Here is a 21,072-nt window from a genome sequence, read left to right as displayed (position 1 = left end):
ACATGGAGCTCCACCTTCTCTCTTTTCAAATAATGGCCGAATGTCCCCTCCCCTTCCGAAATTCGAAAGATGCTAACACCTGCAAAGTCGTGATTTGTTCAAATAAATGACGAAAAACCCAAACACTGGAACTCCTGCTGCTCCCTATCCTTCCTAACAGATTCTACAGTCCAAGTTATGTTTTCCTAGATCTGTCCACAAGAGACTTGGATGATTTTGACATTGAGCGCCAAGAAATACTAATATTAGGGATGTTGACTGGCATTGGATTTGTGCCACAGATGCTAAAAAGTTAGCATCTGGAGACAGTGGCCTTGTAAACAAAACCAAAGCATGGGTTGCCATCTTACCTTGTCCAAAGAGTGCTTAGAGGGTAAGGAAACCAATATATAATATTGTTAAGTTGGGGAACTATCCCTTTAATACTGTCAACTTATATTCAATGCTCATATTACTATAACTTTTGTCAGTGTGCTGTGTACTTACCAACTTCTCTAACGCTCTGCCAATTGACAAATTGTGCTGATTCACCTTGTTTAAAAACATCCTTTCCAAGTTCTTCCTCAGAGGAAGATTTGAGGCTCCAATCAGTTTTACTCCTGTGGATTTCCTCTTTCCCTTGTACCATGCCACTTGTAGTATCTTCAAATACATCACAGGTGAGATAGCCTCCTCCATTCTCCTTTACAATCTTGTCAACATCTGCCATTAGTTGAGTGCGGTCACTGAGGTGCATGACATAATGCCTCCCTCTACATTCTCTGACCATCTGATTCAGAGGGAGATCCTCATGCATGTGTCCCCTCCTGTCTTCATGAGTTGTCAGTACCATTGAGTATTCAAAGGACCGGTCACTGAGGGTGTCTAGAATTTGCCTGATTCTGTCTCCCTCTTGTTGTGTGAACTCCTCAGGCTGCAGGACCAACAGGAACACATGAGGTCCTGGGTCAGACAGAGTGACACACCAACGCAGTTCCTCTGAGAGTTTGTCATGTGAGATGTGAGGGTCTAACAGGTCTGGAGTGTTGATCACAGCTATGCCTCTTCCGTCTACTTGACCCCTGGCTCTCTCACAGTGGTTTTGTACATAGTTTGGGTCAAATGCCCCTATTTCCAGGATGAAGTTTCCAACAGCACTCTTCTCAGAGCCATTCTTGCCGAGCAGCACAATCCTTAGCTCTGTAGCACTTTCAGACACTAAAATAAACACCACCACAACCTTATTTAAAATGTTCGCTGTAAAACATTGTTGAAATGTTGACACTAACATTTCTGTTTGCTTTTCTTTCAGTATTACACCATGAACATTATGCACCATATTACAACAGAACAGAATAAATGCACAACTCTTCAATCTAGACAGAGAAATCAAAAATCAGTTGAAAAAAATCTGGTTGATATTTTATTGATCACTCACTCATAGGGGGCAATAACTCCATTCTTCTGCTTCTCTGGGCCCCTGGATTCGAGACTGAAAACACATAAAATTAACACAAGCATCAGTATTTTGTAAAGTCCTTCATGTTGATTGTTGCTTGAATTGAATTTGTGTAACGCAGGGCAGTATTAAATGAGGGATTTAAAGACTAACTGAAATAATTTTTTGAAAAGCAAAAAGGAACAATTTAAACCAGAAATAGGTGCTAAGTGGCATTCGTGAGTCCAGGCACTCGTGACGGTTTGAAAGTTAAAAACCCTTTAATGTATGGGCTAAAACGTTATTAAAATACACCAATGTATATTGTCTTCATCAGGTCAGACACCCTGATTCCTCTCTAAGAGCAGCTGTGGTTCTTGTGGAATACCTGAAGCACTCCTGCTACTTCTTGTCTTCTGAAATAATGTTTTGTTGAGTAGCTATGTAGGTATCGCTAAGCTAATTTAATGTCATATCAACGTTATTGTGATAAAAATTATAATAAGAATTGTTTTAAACAGCTTTTATGAATATGTCAAGGTTTCTAAGCTTTGAAGGCACAGGATTGACAGGTGTGAATTAATATAATTCAGGTAGACTGCCAACCCATTTCCTGTACAGCTGCTGCTAACGTTAGCTACTGTTCAAGATGACAAGAGCAGTTTTTCCACTGGTCAGCCCATATATTTAGTATATAAAACATCATTCCTGGTGAAAAGTGCTTTTGTACTACGATTCTGAAGAGAAATTCTAATAGGAGGGAGGTGGATGCTAAAGTTAGCTATGTAGCTAGCTACCTTGCTAGATAGTGTAGCGATCCTCGCTATATGAGCCACATTACACTGTAAAAAATATTGTGCTAGTTCCACTTAAAAACATTGAGGCAACTATTTGCATTAGCTTTTTGAGGATTTCCAACATGATGTATTTTTACGTATCATATAGTCACCTTTTAGTGTTTCACAAACAATAATATATTAAGTCCAGCATATTATTTTATTATTCGCATGTGGATATTCACTTTATTAACCATAGCTGTTAAAGCGCTAGGAGGGAGAGAGCTGCCGCTCTAGCAGGCAGGGGAGGGGCCGTAGCACAGAGTTTCTAAACCCAGACATGCAACATTGCGAGACTTCGGGGAACGCTTGCGAAGCAGACTAAGTAGAACAAGCCGGGGTTTGGGGTTTAAGAAGTCAATGTGAGAAGTGAAAATGATTCCTTAGTTGTTCATTTTCTCGAAATCTAAAGGCACAACGTAGATTCGAGCCGATGTCTTAAGTATTTTAACATGTTATTACTCCAACTTCGTGAAAGTGACAAACTGTCACGTTTTTATTTTTGTGAAAAACTACTTTATATTGAAGGAGTGCCTTTGAGTTGACGGCCTGCACATGCGCAGACAACCTTTAGCCCCAATGACTTGTTTCTGCGCATGAGCTTAGCTTGCCAACGTCGCCATGACATCGCTTGTGAGTGTGAGCAGGGATTTCTATTGGAGAAGGAGTTTTAGCATATCTTCATACTGTTCTGTCTTTGGCGGTACTGTGATCTACTGACACAAGGAGTTGCACAACTGAATGCGTTCAACCGAAATGTGTCTTCCACATTTTAACCCAACGGCTTTGAATCAGAGAGGTGAGGGGGCTGCCTAACCAACATTCGTCATTTTAATTCCTTCTTCCATTGATTAGATATCTCCTAACTTTCTCTCTCTCTCTCTCTCAATTCAATTCAATTCAATTTCAATTTAAGGGCTTTATTGGCATGGGAAACGTGTGTTAACATTGCCAAAGCAAGTGAAGTAGATAGTAAACAAAAGTGAAATAAACAATAAATATTAACAGTAAACATTACACTCAGAAGTTTCAAAAGAATAAAGACATTTCAAATGTCATATTATGTATATATACAGTGTTGTAACAATGTGCAAATAGTTAAAGTACAAATGGGAAAATAAATAAACATAAATATGGGTTGTATTTACAATGGTGTTTGTTCTTCACTGGTTGCCCTTTTCTTGTGGCAACAGGTCACAAATCTTGCAGCTGTGATGGCACACTGTGGTTTTTCACCCAGTAGATAAGGGAGTTTATCAAAATTGGGTTTGTTTTCGAATTCTTTGTGGATCGCTGTAATCTGAGGGAAATATGTGTCTCTAATATGGTCATACATTTGGCAGGAGGTTAGGAAGTGCAGCTCAGTTTCCACCTCATTTTGTGGGCAGTGTGCACATAGCCTGTCTTCTCTTGAGAGCCAGGTCTCTCTCTCTCTCTCTCTCTCTCTCCTCTCTCTCTCCTGCAGCAGTCGCGTTCGGATCTGTATGGGCGCTTCCGGACAAGTCAGTTAAAATTATACCTACAGTACCCGAGACAACCATATCAGTTCTGACACAGACCCGTGACATTATTTAGATTATTAGCGTTCAGGTATTACATTTTTATTAATAAGCTGGAAAACAATAATATGATGCCTGCCTAGTGAAGGCCTTCTCCAGAACCCCTTGTTTCAGATATTTCCGGTAAATGATTTTCGAAAGATACAGCAGTGTTGTAGGCCATTTTAGACTAAGAGCAGTTGTCCAATATGAGCCCCAAAAAACAATATTTTGCCAGTTTGGAAAATTGAGTTAGAAATGTATGCCAACAATATCAATGATACCTTACACGATTTGATGAACATAAGGCCAACAGATATATTGTTGAGGTATTACTGCGCTTACCTTTGTCTCTGAATGATGCAGCGTCCGCCATTTCATCCTTCAAATGTCTGTACTGTGACAGATAAATGTGAAAGTGAAAGTTGCAGCAAAACATGTGCCCCCTACGTGTTAAAATGACAATTCATTATGTGGAGTTGTGGAGAGACTGCAATCTACATGTTGAATATGTTTCCAAACCACTAACTTGAGCATTTGTAATCAGAATAACAATAAGACTGAATGTTCTCTACCTGGCATACAGTGCATTCGGAAAGTATTCAGACCCCTTGACTATTTCCACATTTTGTTAAGTTACAGCCTTATTCTAAAATTGATTAAATCGTTCCCCCCCCTCATCAATCTACACACAATACCCCATAATGACAAAGCAAAAACAGGTTTTAATAAATGTTTGCAAATTTATAAAATACAAAAAACGGAAATATAACATTTACATAAGTATTCAGACCCTTTACTCAGTACTTTGTTGAAGCACCTTTGGAAGCGATTAAAGCCTCAAGTCTTCTTTTGAATGACGCTACAAGCTTGGCATACCGGTATTTGGGGAGTTTCTCCCATTAATCTCTGCAGATACTCTCAAGCTTTGTCAGGTTGGACGGGGAGCGTCGCTGCACAGCTATTGTCAGGTCTCTACAGAGATGTTAGATCGGGTTCAAATCCGGGCTCTGGCTGGGCCACTCAAGAACATTCAGAGACTTGTCCCGAAGCCACTCCTGCGGTGTCTTGGCTGTGTGCTTAGGGTCGTTGTCCTGTTGGAAGGTGAACCTTCACCCCATTCTGAGGTCCTGAGCGCTCTGGAGCATGTTTTCATCAAGAATCTCTCTGTACTTTGCCCTGTTCATCTTTCCCTCGATCCTGACTAGTCTCCCAGTCCCTGCCGTTGAAAAACACCCCCACAGCATGATGCTCCCACCACCATGCTTCACCGTAGGGATGTTGCCAGGTTTCCTCCAGACGTGACGCTTGGCATTCAGGCCAAAGAGTTGAATCTTGGTTTCATCAGACCAGATCATCTTGTTTCTCATGGTCTGAGAGTCCTTTAGGTGCCTTTGGCAAACTCCATGCGGGCTGTCATGTGCCTTTTACTGAGGAGTGGCTTCCGTCTGGCCACTCTACAATAAAGGCCTGATTGGTGGTGTGCTGGAGAGATGGTTGTCCTTCTGGAAGGTTCTCCTATATCCACAGAGGAACTCTGGAGCTCTGTCAGAGTGACCATTGGGTTCTTGGTCATCTCCCTGACCAAGGCCCTTCTACCCTGATTGCTCAGTTTGGCCGGGCGGCCAGCTCTAGGACGAGTCTTGCTGGTTCCAAACTTCTTCTATTTAAGAATGATGGGGGCCACTGTGTTCTTGGGGACCTTCAATTCTGCAAAACATTTTTGGTACCCTTCCCCAGATCTGTACCTCGACACAATCCTGTCTCGGAGCTCTACGGACAATTCCTTCGACCTCATGGCTTGGTTTTTTCTCTGACATGCACTGTCAACTGTGGGACCTTATATAGACAGGTGTGTGCCTTTCCAAATCATGTCCAATCAATTGAATTTACCACAGATGGACTCCAATCAAGTTGTAGAAACATCTCAAGGATTATCAATGGAAACAGGATGCACCTGAGCTCAATTTCGAGTCTCATAGTAAATGGTCTGAAAACTTATGTAAATGTGATAATTCAGTTTAATATTTTTTTATACATTTGCACACATTTCTAAAAACCTGTTTTTGCTTTGTCATTATGGGGTATCGTGTGTAGATTGATGAGGGAAAAAAACTATTTAATCCATTTTAGAATAAGGCAGTAACGTCAAAAATGTGAAAAAAGTCAAGCGGTCTGAATAATTTCCGAATGCACTGTACTTTAAATTGCATACCCAAGTCATCTCAGTGGAATAAACCCAGCTCATTTAGCCATTAAATAGCTTGCAGTTGAACAAAAAAATTCACAAACAAACATTCTGCCCCTTTCCAGTTGAAGCTATTAAGAGTCTTTCGGCAAACATTGTTCAACAAAAAAATGAATAATTGTAAAACGCAAATGGTTTTTATTGTACAATTCAAATAAATAGCATATTTGAATAATATTGGACATATACTGTACATATCTCCAATCCCACATCAAAGTAATTAGCTAAATTACTTGGTTTGATGTTACTCTAAAGTGATTTGAACAGGCTAGCAGGGGCGGTGTGTTCATTAGGGCGATATGGGCGACGCACTGCCAAACGGGAAAAGGAAGGGATTTTTTTTCTAATCAATTATATCACGGCAACAGTAGTTATCAGTGTTCTAATCTAGACGTCTGATCTGCCACTAAATGTCCAATCAGGCTAAAGTCGTGCTTCAAATGGCCCCGCTCGTTTTGGGGCGATTTCAGTCAGGTTGAAAATCGCCCAGAAGTCTCTCATAGCCTCTCATGTAAAATCTTTTTTTTTTCAAATATCAGAGCTTTCAATACAATCTCTATGGGTTCCGGGAGGGCTTGCACTTACGCGCTTTCGTCATACGTAACATAACCATGAACATAACTAAGAAAAGAGCGGGTAGCAGCGTCAATCAATTCACGTACTACTGTCAAGATGGCTAACGTTCAGTGCAACTCGATTGTCTCTTTGAAAGAAGTTTGTTTTTGTCGGCGAACAAATCAAGATAAATTGGCAACGAAACAATTAGGACCTCCCAGACCAAATTTAATAATTCAACAGGTTTCTACTAAAGGGGGAAAGTCCTACACCCGAGGATTTTCCCAAAATTGGTACGAACGAAAAACCTGGCTAGCAGGCTGCGATGTAGCTAATGCAGTCTTCTGCTACCCCTGCTTACTCTTTCACCCTGAAGGCGGCACGGCAGACAGCACCGCTTGGACAGCGACTGGTGTAACGGACATGCACCATCTTTCAGAAAAGATTAAGAAACATGAGCTGTCAAAGACCCACATGGATAGCTGTTTGAGATTGTCTGCTTTGGGGAGAGTGAACATTGCCACTCAACTGGATGAGGGATACAGGCTAGCTGTCCGCCGCCACAACGATGAGGTTAGCAAGAACCGCCACATCCTCAGCCGGCTAATCCAGTGTGTGAAGTTTTGCGGAGTGTTTGAGTTAGCTTTGCAAGGCAAATATGAAACTGAGGGCTCCACCAACCCTGGTATTTTTCTTGGACTTGTCAACTTTGTGGCACAATTAGATGAGGTGTTTGATGACCATCTTAAAAATGCTAAAGTTTTCAAGGGCACATCAAAGACCATTCAAAACGAGCTACTGGAGTGTATGCTAGCGGTCATGAGGGAACATATTGTGGAGGAGGTGAAGTCGGCGAACTTCGTAGCTATCCAAGCTGACGAGACCACGGATGTTTCTACACAGACACAGCTGGTGCTTGTGCTGAGGTACATAGATAGCAAGAAGATTTAATTTTTTTCCTGGGGCTTTTTCACAAAATCATGCCCCACGTCGACATTCTGTACCAGAAGCTACAGAAGAAGGACATCGATGCTGTCTTCATCAAACGTGCCCTCGACAGCTTCACAAGCAGTGTGCAGGCCATAAGGTAAGATTAAACAATATCATTCGATCTTTCTCAAAGCAGAGCTTTATTTGAAAATGTATGCATGAAAGGAGACATCATCATATTTACAAATCTATACAATTGGCCAGAATATGGTTGTTCATTTTTACAAAGCCATACAGATAGCTGTGTTTACCTTTTCTATAAATTATTTTCAAATTCTGTTTTCAGGCAAAATGTCTATCACTGTTCATTTTCACAAATCTATACAAGAGGGCAGAATATGGAAGTCTATAAAAATTTCTTATTACCAATAACTTGCATCAATGTTTTCAGTAGCCTCTATCAAAAGCTCCTGCTTGCTTGTTGTGAATTATGCTCAGGTGCACATATTTCCAATTCAACCATGAGGCCTTTTTGAAGCAAGTAATGTGTATATCAGTATTGACTTATATGCTGCCCCTGTCTTCATGTTGTTGCTGGACATATCTTTTTTAAAATGTGTGTAGGTCACCTAAATCATCAGAAAAATTGCCTCCCCTGAGAATTTTTTCAGGAGCCGCCACTGCAGGCTAGGTATATCTAGCTAGGCAAAACAAAACAGTAAAGACAGAATACCAAAATGTCTCCAGGTACAGTACTTCTATATAGTGTGGCGGACATGAGATTCGAACCCACACCACAATGCCACCTACTTCAGGAACACTGTCAATAACACTGATCCAGAAAACACAAGGCATTTCTAGGTTGGGACTGACAGTAGCCTACAGATTTCAGGAAGGCAGTACTGATGCTAAACAAACCATCTGCTACAGTATTTCAATGATAAAAGTTGAATGTTATGGATATACATTATACAGTGGGGAAAAAAAGTATTTAGTCAGCCACCAATTGTGCAAGTTCTCCCACTTAAAAAGATGAGAGAGGCCTGTAATTTTCATCATAGGTACACATCAACTATGACAGACAAAATGAGAAAAAAATTCCAGAAAATCACATTGTAGGATTTTAATGAATTTATTGGCATATGATGGTGGAAAATAAGTATTTGGTCAATAACAAAAGTTTCTCAATACTTTGTTATATACCCTTTGTTGGCAATGACACAGGTCAAACGTTTTCTGTAAGTCTTCACAAGGTTTTCACACACTGTTGCTGGTATTTTGGCCCATTCCTCCATGCAGATCTCCTCTAGAGCAGTGATGTTTTGGGGCTGTCGCTGGGCAACACGGACTTTCAACTCCCCTCCAAAGATTTTCTATGGGGTTGAGATCTGGAGACTGGCTAGGCCACTCCAGGACCTTGAAATGCTTCTTACGAAGCCACTCCTTCGTTGCCCGGGCGGTGTGTTTGGGATCATTGTCATGCTGAAAGACCCAGCCACGTTTCATCTTCAATGCCCTTGCTGATGGAAGGAGGGTTTCACTCAAAATCTCACGATACATGGCCCCATTCATTCTTTCCCTTTACACGGATCAGTCGTCCTGGTCCCTTTGCAGAAAAAACAGCCCCAAAGCATGATGTTTCCAACCCCATGCTTCACAGTAGGTATGGTGTTCTTTGGATGCAACTCAGCATTCTTTGTCCTCCAAACATGACGAGTTGAGTTTTTACCAAAAAAGTTATATTTTGGTTTCATCTGACCATATGACATTCTCCCAATCCTCTTCTGGATCATCCAAATGCACTTCAGACGGGCCTGGACATGTACTGGCTTAAGCAGGGGGACACGTCTCGCACTGCAGGATTTGAGTCCCTGGCGGCGTAGTGTGTTACTGATGGTTGGCTTTGTTACTTTGGTCCCAGCTCTCTGCAGGTCATTCACTAGGTCCCCCCGTGTGGTTCTGGGATTTTTGCTCACCGTTCTTGTGATCATTTTGACCCCACGGGGTGAGATTTTGCGTGGAGCCCCAGATCGAGGGAGATAATCAGTGGTCTTGTATGTCTTCCATTTCCTAATAATTGCTCCCACAGTTGATTTCTTCAAACCAAGCTGCTTACCTATTGCAGATTCAGTCTTCCCAGCCTGGTGCAGTTCTACAATTATGTTTTTGGTGTCCTTTGACAGCTCTTTGGTCTTGGCCATTGTGAAGTTTGGAGTGTGACTGTTTGAGGTTGTGGACAGGTGTCTTTTATACTGATAACAAGTTCAAACAGGTGCCATTAATACAGGTAACGAGTGGAGGACAGAGGAGCCTCTTAAAGAAGAAGTTACAGGTCTGTGAGAGCCAGAAATATTGCTTGTTTGTAGGTGACCAAATACTTATTTTCCACCATAATTTGCAAATAAATTCATTAAAAATCCTACAATGGGATTTTCTGGATTTTTTTTCTCATTTTGTCTGTCATAGTTGACGTGTACCTATGATGAAAATTACAGGCCTCTCTCGTCTTTTTAAGTGGGAGAACTTGCACAATTGGTGGCTGACTAAATACTTTTTTTCCCCACTGTAACTAATGTACGAGATAATGATATGATATGGAGATAGTACCCATAGATGTACCCATAGATGGAGATAGTACCCATAGTTACATATGAAAGAGCCAGGGGAGGTTGTTACACATATGGGCTCTGTTAATAAGAATAGCAGAGTGAGAGGAGAAAGTATAGAATAAGTAATGTGATGGAAGAAGGGTTGTGAGTTAGGCCGTGGGTTGAAGAAGAGTTGTGTGTTAGGTTGTGGGTTGAGGAAGAGTTGTGCGGGGGTCTGAATACTTATGTAAATAAGGTATTTCTGTTTGTTATTTGTAATACATTTGCAAACATTTCTAAAAACCTGTTTTCGCTTTGTCATTATGGGGTATAGTGTGTAGATTGATGACGAAAAAAAATAATTTAATCCATTTTAGAATAAGGCTGTAACGTAACAAATTGTGGAAAAGGTCAAGGGGTCTGAATACTTTCCTAATACACTGTATACTGAATGGTATGTCATACCAAAAGATTTTCAGACAAAAAACATGCTGTGATACCATTATATGCAAGTACACACATCCTTACAGAACACACATCCTAACAATACACACATCCTAACAATACACACATCCTAACAATACACACATCCTTACAATACACACATCCTTACAATACACACATCCTTACAATACACACATCCTTACAATACACACATCCTTACAATACACACATCCTAACAATACACACATCCTAACAATACACACATCCTAACAATACACACATCCTTACAATACACACATCCTTACAATACACACATCCTTACAATACACACATCCTTACAGTACATACATCCTTACAGTATACACATCCTTACAGTACATACACAAATGTCCATGTAGTGGTGTACTCAAACATACTTATGTACTGGTGTTGATGTCTTTATTTAATCTAATATGGCACTTTTTGAGTCCACATTCTCTTCTTAATATATGCTGTACTTCTCTCTATTGTTCCAGCATCTGCAGTATCCAGGGATGTCCGCAGCAAGAGGAGTCTTCCTGTTCCCATGCCTGTCCTCCAGCGTCTCCCTGACTTCTGGGGATGGTACAGATTCTTCATGGATACTGGTAACCAGGAAGGAGTGAGTGGCGAACAATCCACAGACATTTCTGTTTGGATTGAATGTACTTTTGGTTTGATACCTACCAGTTTATCTTTGTTACGGATACAGGTATCCTGTGTTTTTGTGTGTTTCTCTCCTTCTGCCCTAATCACAGGTGTCCTGTATGTTCCTGATTGGTGGTCGTTGAGGTGTCTGCTGATTGGACCAATCAGTGAACATTCCTGTGCATTGCACCACCTGTTACTCGTTTGTTCAATCACACATCCCATTGTATAAAAACCAGTCTTGTGTTTGTTGAGAAAGAGAGAGAATATTTCCGGATGTGAGTATGGACACGGTGGTGTCCTGTTTTTGGTTACTCACTAAGTTGCTGTTTATTATGATTGGTAAATTCTGTTAGACTACTGTTTTGTTATGTGAGTGCGGATACTGTGGTGTCCTGTGTATTGTGTACTACTTAATTGCTGATTACCCTGTTTGGTAGCTTTGTGTGTTTCTGGGAAAAGGGGAGTTTAAGCTAGTTGCCCTTGGGCGTACATTACCCGTAGGAAGAAATCTGTCTAAAAACACTAGTTAGACCTGAGCGGACCACCCACTGTACTTTTGTATGACTAGCAGTAGCCTAGCGGTTCTTCCAGGCAGGCTAGATCAGTTTAGGGGTTTTACACTATTGTTTCATTTCTTGGGTCCTGCTCAGCCCTTTTTCCCAAACCCTTACCGTGTGTTCTGAAATAAACCATGTGTGTTTGACGGTAGTTCATGGTAGTTGTGTCCTATTTGTTCTCACTATTCCATGCCACACTTATAATTTACATGAGTTTATGTTACGGGTCTCATGTCCATCCACCCTAGATGTTTAGAGCCACGGGGTTCGTAACAATCTTAAAACATATACTTCAGTTTATTGACGTGTAGATAACTGGTACTTTGTACTGCGCCTGCCTCTCCACCCCGCCCCACCCCCACCCCCCCATTAGCCCTTGACAGTCTAGATTGAGCCTGGCACAATGGAACCAATGGAATAATCAAAAAAGCGAAAACTTGACCCATCTGGCTTTTCAGGCAGGCTCAATCAAACGCACAAAGTATTAGAAAGAAAACATTCCATTTGAACTGAGGTCTGGACCTGATGGGAGTCTGTCTCTTCCCTCTCTTATAGATAGAGCATCTGGACAAGATGTACATGACCTACCTGTAGAACAAGCACTGCTCCGAGGAGGGTCCCACCTTCAACCACTACCTCACCCACCTCAGTGCTATCTACAAGACCTGCGCCGACTCCGACGACCCAGAATGCATCGCTGAGTCCACCAGCAAGCCCAAGGCCAAGGTGGTGATGCCCGCGCCCATCAAGACCGCCACAGTCGGAATGTGCAACCCTTATATCGACCCCTACTGCCTCTTCCCCATGATCCCTAAGATGGCTGCCCCAAAGCCTCCTCTGACTCCAGCCCCGCCCCAGTGCCTGTACTGACTCCCTTCCTGCCGTACCCTCTTCGACAAGGGCTGCAATCCCCTCACCGCCACCAAGCTGGCGGGCCTCACCAAGCCCGTCATGGAGTACACGCCCAAAAACGTACCGGCGCCAGCCCCCGCCCCTCTGGCGTGTGACCCGCGCTACGACCCATACTGCCTGCTCGGTGCCGCCGCCGCCCTCCGTAAGGCCCCCCCAGCGCTGCCACAGTTCCAGATCCGCTCCCGCCTGGGCGTCCTCGGGAAGACCAAGGAGGGCCATAACTGCTACGTGCACTACGACAAGGACTGCACTCCTGTGGAGGCTAACGACGAACCCAAGGCCCCCGCCGCACCCCTGTGCCATCCCTACGACTTCACCTGTAACGGCATGTCCGCCCCCGCTCCGCTCACCGCAGAGGCCGACACGCCCAAGAGCGGCGTGATCCTTCCCGACTGCGACCCCGAATACGACTACAACTGCCGCCTTCGTCGTGCAGAGGACTCCCCCGCTGCGACGGAACCGGCGGCCAAGGAGCCCAAGGAGGAGCCGGTGCAGCAGAAGGCCGTGCCCGAGTACGCCGTCCCACAGTTCGAAGACTTCCTCAGGAGCTACATGGCCATGGGTCAGTACAGGAAGAAGTAAATTAAAAAACACACAACGTCACACAAATGTCAACTAGACGCTAGATCACTAGGAAGAAAATGAGACAAGTTAATATGTTACACACTCACAGTCCTCCCAAGTTGCTAACATATCTCCCATGGTCCATTACTGCTAAAGCAGGACGACTAGTGTCTTATCAACAGGAAGATCCAGACCTGCAATAGTGAATCAGATTTGCTCAGTTACAGTGCCTGAAGGTGTATCATTTTACTGTCAGTGATATACTGGCTGGGATATACTGTCAGTGATATACTGGCTGTGATATACTGGCTGTGATATACTGTCAGTGATATACTGGCTGTGATACACTGGCTGTGATATACTGGCTGGGATATACTGGCTGGGATATACTGGCTGGGATATACTGGCTGGGATATACTGGCTGGGATATACTGGCTGGGATATACTGGCTGGGATATACTGGCTGGGATATACTGGCTGGGATATACTGGCTGGGATATACTGGCTGGGATATACTGGCTGTGATATACTGGCTGTGATATACTGGCTGAGATATACTGGCTGAGATATACTGGCTGTGATATACTGGCTGTGATATACTGTCTGCGGGGAACCCAACATGAGTCCCTCTAGGTTTTATGGTCCCATAGAAGTCTGTGTGAAAGGTGCGCATTAAAAACTATGTTTATCTGTAGAAGAAATCCTCTGTAATGTGTTTGTAGAATAGGGGTAGCTAGCATACTTGAAGACTGTCAATATGTTTGTATGTTTTCTGTGGTTGTACATTGTCAATTTCCAGTGTTTTGTGAACATAGTCTATCTTGAGTGTATTTAATGTTGTTTTCATAGCTTTTCTAAAACCTGTCAACCTCAAACCCTTCCCCTGGTTAGATATTTTTTAAAGTTCCAAATAAAACGTTTTGAAACAAGCTGCTATTTTTTTTATGGAAACATGCATTAATAACCACAGTACACAATGACGTAACCGATATATCACAGTTTCTCTGATAACGTGTGAATACTCACATGAAAACACAGTAAAAAGCCATTGCTGTCTGAAATGTATGTCATATTAGCAAACGTTCAGCATTTTAGAGATAATAATATTCAGTGCTGGTCATCCCCTGAATTCACCAGTGGTGTCAGCAGTGGGATCCAGCGGTGTGTGGAGGCCATTGTAGGCGTATCCAGGAAGTCAGAAGAAGTATCAATATCACGACATGGCTTTTCTTACGACTGAAAGCTGACTGAAACATTATATAGACTCAGATGTAGAAGACATAACACGATTTTCCACTCAGCCATGGACTCATATTATTTACACATATTTCATGGCTTTCTTATACAGTGCCCTGCGTAATTAATGGGACAGTGAAGCATTTTTTAAAATGTTGTCTCTATACTCCAAAAGTTTGGATTTGAAATCAGAAAATGGCTATGTGTTAAAATGCTGACTGTCAGCTTTAATTTGAGGGTATTTTCATCCATTAGAGGGTGACAGTTTAGAGATTACAGCACTTTTTGAACATAGTTTCTCCATTTCAGGGTACCAAAAGTATTGGGACAATTTCACTTATATGTGTATTAAAGTAGTAAAAAGTAAAGTATTTGGTCCCATACTTATACCACTCAATGACTACATCAAGCTTGTGACTACAAATGTGTTGGATGCATTTGCTGTTTGTTTTGGTTGTGTTTCAGATTATTTTGTGCCCAATACAAATGAATGGTATTTAATGTCGAGTCACCCCCCAATGTCTTGTCTGTGCGTCTAACTTTCTCACTCAAATTTGTCCCAATACTTTTGGTCTCCTAAAATGGGGGGACTATGTACAACAACTGCTGTCGTTTCTTAACGGTTCACCTGATATGGATGAAAATACCCTCAAATTAAAGCTGACAGTCTGCACTTTAACCTCATAGCCAAAATAATAACAAAATGCTTCACTGTCCCATTAATTACGAAAGGCACTGTGTCTTGGACTGGACATTGAATTGCCAGAGCTCCATCCAGCCCTCATTAAAGTGCTGAAACCAAATGAACGTACAGTTCAGTATATTACAAACCTTCTGACTGAGAAGCATAGAAGGAAAATACAACAACTGTATGAGTTTCACAGGTATCAGTTTGCTTTAGCTGCCGCTGTTGGTGATGGGGCCCTCTTGTTTTTCAACTGTCACCAGACGGAGCACACACACTGGGTTCAGGTAGTCATTACATTCTCCCCTGCTTGCTACCTGCTTTTAAAACTGTCAGCAGCAGTTGGCTACACCTTGAGGCCAAAGTGTGCTTCTGGAAACCAGTGGAAATATGCCCTGAATTGCAGGTGTCGTCTTGTAAATATTTGGTTTCTGGTGTTTCTGCTGGTTGAAGAGAGTTAAGACCTTCTCGGCTAGGGAATGGACTACCGAGGCTACTTTAGATTTACTGCTCACTGAAATCAATTTTCTCAAAAAGGTTTTAAAACAGCTTTGGGTAAAACAGCTCTGCAGTTTTATCTTAGTTTTCACATGTAGGGCCGTGTTCCCACACATTCATTAACCCTAGTCCTGGACTACAATACATTTTCAATGGAGAATCTCTATTGGGGACCTTTAAAAGAACTCAGCTGTGTTTTAAACTAAATACTATTTAGAACGTACTGTTAAGTAAAAAAGAAATGCAGTAAACAACAAATATAAACGTATTAGGATCATACATACTAGGATCATACATACTAGGATCATACATACTAGGATCATATATACTAGGCTCATACATACTAGGATCATACATACTAGGATCTAGGATCATACATACTAGGATCATACATACTAGGATCATACATACTAGGATCTAGGATCATACATACTAGGATCATACATACTAGGCTCATACATACTAGGATCATACATACTAGGATCTAGGATCATACATACTAGGATCATACATACTAGGATCATACATACTAGAAACATGAAACATATGAACTCAACAAAACTGAGCATTATCTCGGCTTTTACACCACCATCATACTCCTCCTCTTCCTCATCATTATCCAGTTTGTATTCAAGTTTGATGTACAAACCCTATTTTATTATTATTATTATTATTTTAAGGAAAATATGAATATTCATTTCTATTAGTTATGTTTTGTTATTAATTTCCATGTCTCCTCTTGGCCATGATTCAATGACAAGTGGAGTATTTTATAAATGGTGTATTTGTATCAACACAGTCATGTACTGCACACCATTTATTTATTTTACTTTAGAAAGCCTTCAATATACTTTGCTAACGCTTCATGTAAAGATGACATTGTTTTCTGTAGATGTGCTGGTCTATCATTTTGTAATTGAAAAAAATTAAGCACTTTTCTGTCCCGGACTGCTTCTTTATGACGTGTATATTGTGGGTATTAGTATTTAGTGAAATTGACATTGATCTTGAATGGAGACTGTTAACTAATTTCAGACTTTTGGAAAATGACACCCTGGCACGTTGATAAAAAATGACATCAACAATCCAGCAACATCTTTACTTTCATGAGTCATGGCCTGTCTGATCTGTCCAAGGAAAGGAAAGGGCTTTGAACAAGGGTAATAAACAGTTCCAACAAATAGGTTCAGAAACCATAAATGGAGTTTTGGACAATTCCCCTTTATGTACTGATGTACATGTAGTTCTAGGACAGAGAACATCTATTCAAAATAGTATCTGAAGTTCTGTAGATCAGGCAGCTATCACATCACAGGAGAGTGAAGTGAAGCATCATGGACAAGCACGCAGCCGCAGATGCTCTGTGTGGGAGTCTAGCCTCTTGCATCACGCTTACTCCGCAATATCTTTGGTTCAAACTGCTGCTCCTTTCGCTGCAGTTTAAACATATATTTACATTTCAGGTATTAAGTTACAATGATCATTAGTTATAAGAAACTGGGTGGTTTAAGCCCTGAATGCTGATTGGCTGGAAGCCGTGGTATATCAGACCATATACCACGGGTATGACCCCAAAAATATTTTACTGCTCTAATTACGTTGGTAAGCAGTTTTTGATTTTTTGCTCCTCCTCCATTTTTCTATTTTCATCCTCTAGAAATCTTCCTTCCTGTTCCTCTCTATGTTCTCTCTCCCACTGATCTTTCTGCATTGTCATTTTGTTTGTTAACTGTTATGACGAGTTTCTCTGGTATCGAGTACTTCAGGATGTGAGAGAATATGGGCAACAGATGGAGAGTTGATTTATCATTATTTAATTCAGTACTGGATTCGTGTGACAGGCGGTACGTGCCTCTTGTCATCCGAATGACTTCCATAGAAAATCTCTCAGTTTATATAATGCTCTCCGAGCTACTTCTGTCCATCAGCTGCCAACCATTATTGAGTGTCACTCATCTACCACAATAGCATCCCCATACATGGTATCGTGTGGCACCCTAGCCAGGCCATTGGACTCTCACAGTATTTCACATGATTTGTATGGATTTAACAACTTTTTCATCTCTACTTTGTGCTTTTCCTCCAATTTCTTGATTTTATCAGTCAGTATTGTTTCATCATGACCATATAGAGCATTTATTTCATCACACTCCTCTTTGTGCTTTTTTATTAATTGTTTCTTCTTTTCTTTAAATTGTTCAAACTTTTTTATTTGGTAATTTTTACATAGCTCTCTAAGGTAGTTTAATTCCTCTGCTTGTGTTCTGGCCTCTTCTTCATATTTACCCATACTTTCTTTTGTTTTCCTTTCATACTCTTCCTCCATTTCCTTCATTTTCTTCTCTTCTTTTTCTTTCCTGGCTTCATCTTCCTTCTCTTTCTTTCTTTTCTCTTCTTGTTGCATTTTCTTGATTTTTTGCTCCTCCTCCATTTTTCTATTTTCATCCTGTTTAAATCTTCTTTCCTGTTCCTCTCTATGTTCTCTCTCCCACTGATCTTTCTGCATTGTAATTTTGTCTGTCAACTCTCTCCTCTTTTCTTCAAAATCTTTTTCTATTTTTTCTCTTTCTTTCTGCTCTTTTTCTCTCTGATCTTCTGATTCCTTCATCTTTATTCTCTCTTGTTCCCTCTCTCTTTCAAACTCCTCTCTCAATATCCTCTGTTTTTTATCTTGTTCTCCAAGAGTTTCTACCTCCTTCTGTCTCCTCAGCCTGTCTTCTTCCTGTTGTCTATCTCTTTCTTTCTTCAACTGTTCCTCCCATTCATCTTTTTCTCTACGCATGACCGCTTGGAGTTCTGTTTGACCTTTCTCTGCTTCCTCTATTTTGCTTTGCCACTCTTGTCTTTCTTTCTCTTCATGTTTCCTCCTCTCATCCTCTTCTTTCTCTCTCTTTTCCATTTCTTCATCCTGTTTCCTTTTCAGTTCAGCAAACTGCCTTTCTTGATTTTTAACCAATTCTTCTTTGTCTTTCTCTTCCTTTCTCTGTTGTTTCATTCTAATTTTATATTCTCTCTCCTTTTCTCTTTGTTGGTTTTCCAACCTTTTTTTTCTGAGATTGTATCTCTTTTTCCATCTTGTCTTTTTCTGTGTCCCATATTTCTTTTTTCAACTTTTCATCTTCTTTCTTTTTCTTGTCCTTCAACTTTCTTTTTTCCTTCTCTGCTTTCTCCTTTTCTTCATGCTCTTTTCTAATAGCTTCCTCTCTCTCTCTCAACATGTTTTCTCTGCTTTCTTTCCTCCTGAACTTTCAATCTCTCTTCTTCCAACTTTGACTTAATCTTTTCCATGGCTGTTTCATGGCTGACCTTCAGTTTCTCCATGTCAGCCTTAATCTCCATCTCTCTCTCCTTCAGTATTTCTTCCTGTTTCTGTTTAATGGCTGCCTCTGCCTCCTGGAACATCTCATTGGTGTAGAAACAGCCCTTGTTCGTGGACACCATTTCGTTAATCTTCTTAAGAAGCTCAGTGACCTGTGTGCGGTCATCTTTACCTCTGTTGTTGAAGACATGGAGTCTGTCTCCACAATCTCTGATCAGTTTTTTCAGTTTGGCATTCGTGCTTTTCCCAATGTAATCTTGAATTGATTTATTTTCCAAGTCATCTCCTCTAGTAAACAGAACTAAGCAGAACATTCCTGCCCGTGGACCAAAGGTTGTCTCTATGAGGTCCAAAGTGTCCAGCTCCTCTTGCGTGATTCTCCCGATACTCAATACTATAGATAAATACATGGGGTCCAGGAGCTGACAGGGAAACACATTTCACTATCTCTTGCTGAACATCTTTATTAGACAATGTTGTGTCAAAAAGGCCAGGGGTGTCCACCACAGCAACTGTTCTTCCATCAACTTTTCGGACTGCCTTCTTGCAAACCGTTGTCACAGAGTCAGTGCTGGATTCAGACTCAAATGCAACTCTACCCAGGATAGTGTTTGCAGAGGCGCTCTTCCCATTTCCAGTTTTCCCAATCAGCACCACCCTCACGCACTCTGTGCTGGAGCGCTCCATTTCAGCACCTACAAATTAAACAATAAATGATCATAAAATAATGTTAATTACTGCATGAACTGATATTGAAATCAACATAGAAGATTCATACTGTGAAATGCTTGCTTTCCCAATCACTGCCCAATATTTGTTCATCCCTGTGTTCAACAAACTCACCTTGTGACATGTTGCTGATTTTCTGCTCTAAATCCTTGATTCTTCTGTTCTTTTCGTCCAGTTCTGATTGATGCTTAGCCTCCAGCCTCAAGTCCTGTGCCTCCATATACATGTACAGAGTGTAGCATGTCTTGTTTTGATCCATCATTTGGACTATTTCTGCTACAAGCGTCTGCTTGGCGTTCTCAATCTTCAAAGCGTCAAAGATTTTATACCGCCCTCCGCATTTCTTGATCAGTTGCTTTGTGTCTGCATTTTGTTCCACGAAGTCAACTGCAGTTTTATCAAATGGAATGCAATCCTGTCTAAACAGGACCATGACAAAGTCATTGACTCGTGAGCTGAAAACCTTCTGGATGGTCTTTAACTCTCCTTTGTCTTCATCAGTGAGTGGACCAAAAGGTACGACCAGGAGGAAAGCATGGACTCCAGAGTCACAGAGAGAGACACAGCGGAAAGTCTCACGCATCACTTCCTCCTGAGTGAGATGTGTTCCATACAGAGCAGGCAGCTCGATGAGGGTGACCGGCCGACCACACACCTCTCCTCCTCTCTTCACACACACTGAGGAAGAGCTGGACTTTGGACTGGACTGTCTCTGACCCAGTAAGGCATTGGCTATAGAAGTCTTCCCATCTCCTCTTCTGCCACACAGCACCACGTTCAGTCTCTGAGCCTTTGGTGTCATGGTATCATGTGTCGTCTCTTCATTGGAGGTGAGGTATCTCCATTCATTCTCCTCTACCATCTTTTCGATCTTTTCAGTTAACTCTTTGTGGTGACTTCCTTGTTTGATAATTTCGTGATGCCTTCCTCCACATTCTCTGACCATTTGTCTCAGATGAGGATTTCCTGCAACTTCCTTGTGAGTAATGATCACCATTGAGTGCTTGAAGGCCTCTTTACCAAATGTGCTCAGGATGAACTTCAATGTTTTTCTGTTCTCCTCTTTGAACTTCTCAGGCTTCAACACCAGCAGGATCCCATGAGGCCCAGGGGCAGAGAGGGACTTACATTTCTCCATCTCCTGCATCAGGGACTCCACAGTCAGAGAAAATAAGTCTGGAGTCTTTACAACAGTAACAGACTTGCCCTTCACCTTCCCCCTGGCTGACTCACATTGCTTTTTAGACTTAAAAGCCTGTTTCTGTAGGATCATGTTACCCACTACATTCTTCTTGTCATCACTCTTCCCCAGAAGCACAATCCTGAGTGAAGACACTGTAAAACACA

At 41.5% G+C, this 21,072-nt stretch overlaps 1 protein-coding gene and 2 pseudogenes across 1 annotated transcript; 1 reads left to right on the top strand and 2 right to left on the bottom strand.

Moving 5' to 3' along the window:
* Positions 1 to 684: 684 nt before the first annotated feature.
* Positions 685 to 4,167, bottom strand: LOC121581669 (GTPase IMAP family member 2-like). Its single transcript, XM_045220085.1, has 4 exons — positions 4,137 to 4,167; positions 1,418 to 1,471; positions 767 to 1,197; positions 685 to 702 (listed from the first exon to the last, which is right to left on the bottom strand). The coding sequence occupies exons 1-4, from the start codon at positions 4,165 to 4,167 to the stop codon at positions 685 to 687; spliced, it is 534 nt and encodes a 177-aa protein (XP_045076020.1).
* A 3,262-nt stretch (positions 4,168 to 7,429) lies between these two features.
* On the top strand, positions 7,430 to 13,309 carry LOC121581668 (annotated as a pseudogene).
* A 3,741-nt stretch (positions 13,310 to 17,050) lies between these two features.
* LOC123489659 lies at positions 17,051 to 21,037 on the bottom strand (annotated as a pseudogene).
* Between the last annotated feature and the right edge of the window lie 35 nt (positions 21,038 to 21,072).

The sequence above is a fragment of the Coregonus clupeaformis genome, unplaced genomic scaffold, assembly GCF_020615455.1.
Source record: "Coregonus clupeaformis isolate EN_2021a unplaced genomic scaffold, ASM2061545v1 scaf3130, whole genome shotgun sequence".
Taxonomy (NCBI): domain Eukaryota; kingdom Metazoa; phylum Chordata; class Actinopteri; order Salmoniformes; family Salmonidae; genus Coregonus; species Coregonus clupeaformis.
This window is presented reverse-complemented; position numbering and strand designations above follow the sequence as displayed.

Excerpts from the sequence above, each read along its gene's own strand:
- LOC121581669 (XM_045220085.1), bottom strand. The coding sequence starts at position 4,167 with ATGGCGGACGCTGCATCATTCAGAGACAAAG. Across the intron at positions 1,472-4,136 it reads TGCATCATTCAGAGACAAAG|TCTCGAATCCAGGGGCCCAG; the intron begins GTAAGCGCAGTA and ends ATGTGTTTTCAG. Across the intron at positions 1,198-1,417 it reads GGAGTTATTGCCCCCTATGA|TGTCTGAAAGTGCTACAGAG; the intron begins GTGAGTGATCAA and ends TGTTTATTTTAG.